Source organism: Dasypus novemcinctus, chromosome 19 (genome assembly GCF_030445035.2).
Source record: "Dasypus novemcinctus isolate mDasNov1 chromosome 19, mDasNov1.1.hap2, whole genome shotgun sequence".
NCBI lineage: Eukaryota > Metazoa > Chordata > Mammalia > Cingulata > Dasypodidae > Dasypus > Dasypus novemcinctus.
In genome coordinates, this window is record NC_080691.1 from 21,636,129 (window position 1) to 21,640,214 (window position 4,086).

Below are 4,086 nucleotides of genomic sequence, written 5' to 3' on the forward strand. Positions count from 1 at the left end.
ACAATGGTTTCACCTGCCCACTAGAGTCTACCTTGGGGTATGAAGCAGCACCTCACTTGCCTTATCTAGCAAACTGGCCTGCGAGATGCACGCATCACTGCATTGGCTCATTCAGGAAAAAGAAAGCCGTGGGTTAAGATGGGTCATAAGCAAGTGTTTAGAAGGGAAGACAGGGGAAATGGGAATGGAGTAAGCTGTCGAAGAGACCTCCAACGACCCTAGTCTGGAACACTTGGAGTTAGCGGAGTAACTGAAAACTGGAGGGTGGGGGAGGGGTGTCCCAAGGGTGCCGAACGAGGAGGGTATGGAGATTTCGTTTCCTCTCTCAAGGTATCATCTTGCATTTTAGACAGTGAAGTCTTTCTTCGTGATCATTTTCTCCAAGGAAGTCACACAGTAAGGAAATTATCTGAAGAATAACAGGAAGGTCACAAAGACGAAGGGAATCAACAGCTGGAAGGTTTTGCCTCCCATAGGTCGACAGTAGGCACCCTTTAGGTAGTCAGCATAGATCTGGAGCTAATGTCTGAGTGTCTGCAGGAAAACTGCTGACAGGCGGAGGCCCGCATCACCAAGTGACTGATTTGGGTCACGTCAATGGCTGCCTTACTGACAGACTGTGTCTCCATTCGGCCTTCTCTACAGAAAAACGAAATGACTTTGGAAGAGGGTAAGGTCAAGTTTCAGACTTGGGCTCCATACAGGAGGGACCCGAGGCTGGGGCCTGTACCTGAGCCTTCGTGTGTCAGCATGACCGTGTTGGCGTTGGTGTTGGTTTTTCTGCCAAGCACGTGCTGTGACCTGGCATCGGGCGATGACTCTTTCTACGAAATAATCATTCCCAAGAGGCTGAGAGTCGAGGGAGGGGACGACCCAGTGGACAAGGCATCCTACGCGCTGATAATGCAGGGCCAGGAGCAGGTGCTTCACCTGACTGTGAAGAAAGACTATTTTGTGAGTAACTTTCCAGTCTACAGCTACCACAATGGGATCCTGGGGCAGGAAACACCTTTCATCTCACGTGACTGCCACTTTGAAGGCTACATAGAAGGAGTCCCAGGTTCTTTTGTTTCTGTCAACACTTGTTCAGGCCTCAAGGGCATCCTGATTAAGGAGGAAAAATCCTATGGCATTGAGCCCATGGACTCTTCGAAGGGGTTCGAACATGTGTTGTACACCGTGGCACACCAAGCTCAAGGCTCCTGCAATGTCACTTCCGAAGAGAGTCAAGCGGTGTCCACCAGGCGGCAACAAGGGAGCAGGAAGCCTCGTAGCACACAGTCGCTGTCCTACTTGTGGTCACACACCAAGTATGTGGAGATGTTTGTCGTGGTCAACAACCAGCGGTTCCAAATGTGGGGCAGTGATGTCAATGAGACGGTCCAGAGAGTAATGGACATCATTGCTCTGGCCAACAGCTTCACCAGGGCAATCAACACAGAGCTGGTGCTGGTTGGCATGGAGATTTGGTCCGAGGGGGACCTAACAGAGGTCCCCGTGGACTTGCAAGTTGCACTCAGCAATTTCAATCGCTGGAGACAAAAGCAGCTCTTCAATCGTGTGAACTATGATGTTGCCCACATGATTGTCGGGCATCATCCTGGAGGGAATACGGGACAGGCATTTCTCGGTGGTGCCTGTTCGAGTGGTTTTGCTGCAGCTGTTGAATCCTTCCATCATGAAGATGTCCTCCTGTCTGCAGCACTCATGGTTCACGAGCTTGGGCACAACTTGGGTATTCGGCACGACCATTCGGCCTGCCTTTGTAACGATCGTCGCTCTTGCCTCATGCATGAAAGTATCAGTAAAGAAAGTGGCTTCAGCAACTGCAGCTCTGACTACTTCTATGAGTTTCTGCGTGAACACAAAGGGGCCTGTCTGTTTAACAAGCCACGGCACACAGGCCACACTCGTAGGGATGCCACCTGTGGAAATGGTGTGCTGGAGGACCCGGAGGAGTGTGACTGTGGCTTTTCCTGTGCCTCAGATCCCTGCTGTGAGTCAACATGTAGATTAAAGGAAGATGCAGAGTGTAGTCGAGGACTCTGCTGTTTTGAATGTAATTTCCGAAAAGCAGGATTCAACTGCCGTCCTGCTCTGGATGAGTGTGACCTCCCAGAGTATTGCAACGGAACCTCTGGTGAATGCCCTCAGGACAGCTACAAGCAAGATGGAACAGTCTGTGAAAGAATTAACTATTGCACTGGAGGCCAGTGTAAGAACCCTGATAATCAATGTTCGGCTATTTTTGGCTCTAGTGCAAGGTCTGCCCCAGAAGATTGTTACAAATCAATGAACACCAGAGGCGACCGATTTGGAAATTGTGGCAGTCTCATTAAAGCTGACCAAGAAAAGTATGTTAAATGTGGAGGTGATAATATGTTCTGTGGGAAACTTATATGTACAGACATTAGCATCTTACCAACAATCAAACCCCAACATACACTGATCCAGTTCCCTCATGAAGATGACTGGTGTTGGAGCATGGATGCCTATGATGGTACTGATATCCCTGATGATGGAGATGTGGATACAGGTACTTATTGTGCCCCAAACAAAGTCTGCATGAATCACTCCTGCACTGCTCACACTGTGCTCAATTACGACTGCAGTCCAGCTCAACTGTGTAATGGGAAAGGCGTGTGCAACAATTTAAAGCACTGTCATTGTGAGGCTGGCTTTGCCCCTCCTGACTGCAAAACAGAAGGAGATGGTGGTAGTGTGGACAGTGGACCCCCAGGAAAGCCAGATGATGTAAAACCAAGGAAAACTGCACAGAAAAATCACAGTCGTGATGATATTAATGCCCGCAGAGGTAGTAAGAACAAGGTTGAAAGCAAAAGCCTCAGCAATGTAATATACATACTCCCCCTGTTTCTTATAGCATTATTTTTAGGGCTAATTATTCTTGCCAGCCTTGGGGCTGGAAAGCAGCCACCAGAGGCCCCAGAAAAGGACCCGGAAGCATCTACACCAGAAGTGCAAGCAGATATACGAGAGGAAGACCTAGAGACAGAAAGTGAGTAATGGAGGAGAGAAGCCAAACAAATCAAAGACCTGATAAACTGAATGGGTTGAGAAGCTCAGTGCAGCAAAGGTTAAGTGGGAAATGATTGCTCCAGTGACTCTGACAGGGACTAAATGATCTATAGAAATACACTAATGTGGAAGGAGGGGTTTTCTCTTTATTTTAGTACTTTGATTATATACACACACATGTGAAATCATATATAAATGAATATTTTACTATTTTCCTTTTCAATTTAATGAAACAACTTTTATTTAAACTTTTCTCATGGAGCATTCCCATTAATGTCCTGTCTTGTTCAATAGAGCCAATTCTTTTTTTTTTTTTAGATTTTAAAATTTATTTCTCTCCCGTGCCCCACCCAACTTGCTCCCCCCCCCAGTTGTCTGTTCTGTGTCCATTCATTGTGTGTTCCTCTGTGTCTGCTTACATTCTTGACAGCGGCATGGGGAATCTGTGTCTCTTTTTGGTTACGTCATCTTGCTGCATCAGCTCTCTGTGTGTGTGGTGCCACTCCTGGGCAGGCTGCACTTTTTTCGCACTGGGCGGCTCTCCTTACTGGGAGCACTCCTTGAGAGTGGGGCTCCCCTACGTGGGGGATACCCCTGCGTGGCAGGGCACTCCTTGTGCACATCAGCACTATGCATGGGCCAGCTCCACACGGGACAATGAGGCCCTAGGTTTGAACCCTGGACCTCCCATGTGGTAGGTGGACGCTATCCGTTGAGCCAAATCTGCTTCCCTAGATCCAAAATTGAGTCACCCATATTTCAGGGCATGCCATCTTCTATCTATGTTGTTGGACTTACAGTATAATTTGTACCTACATATGCTAATATCAGGATTTTTCATCCCAATCAGCTATGCATTATGTTAGGAACATTATGTGACTGACCGTTCTGAATTTGCCCTGTCAAAATGTATTTATGAAATGAGAAGGAATTTATATATATATATATATGTATATATGTATGTATATATAAAAGTCTATATTTAGATGATGCATAACTTCAGACTCCATGTGGCCTAATAACGGGATTTACAGAGAGGCTAAATCT

At 47.1% G+C, this 4,086-nt stretch overlaps 1 protein-coding gene across 1 annotated transcript; it reads left to right on the top strand.

Moving 5' to 3' along the window:
* Nucleotides 1–277: 277 nt before the first annotated feature.
* Nucleotides 278–3,291, top strand: LOC101440772 (disintegrin and metalloproteinase domain-containing protein 1-like). Its single transcript, XM_004448189.4, has one exon. It carries the CDS (start codon nucleotides 598–600, stop codon nucleotides 3,025–3,027), a length of 2,430 nt encoding a protein of 809 aa, XP_004448246.2. The 5' UTR covers nucleotides 278–597; the 3' UTR covers nucleotides 3,028–3,291.
* The last annotated feature ends 795 nt before the right edge of the window (nucleotides 3,292–4,086 follow it).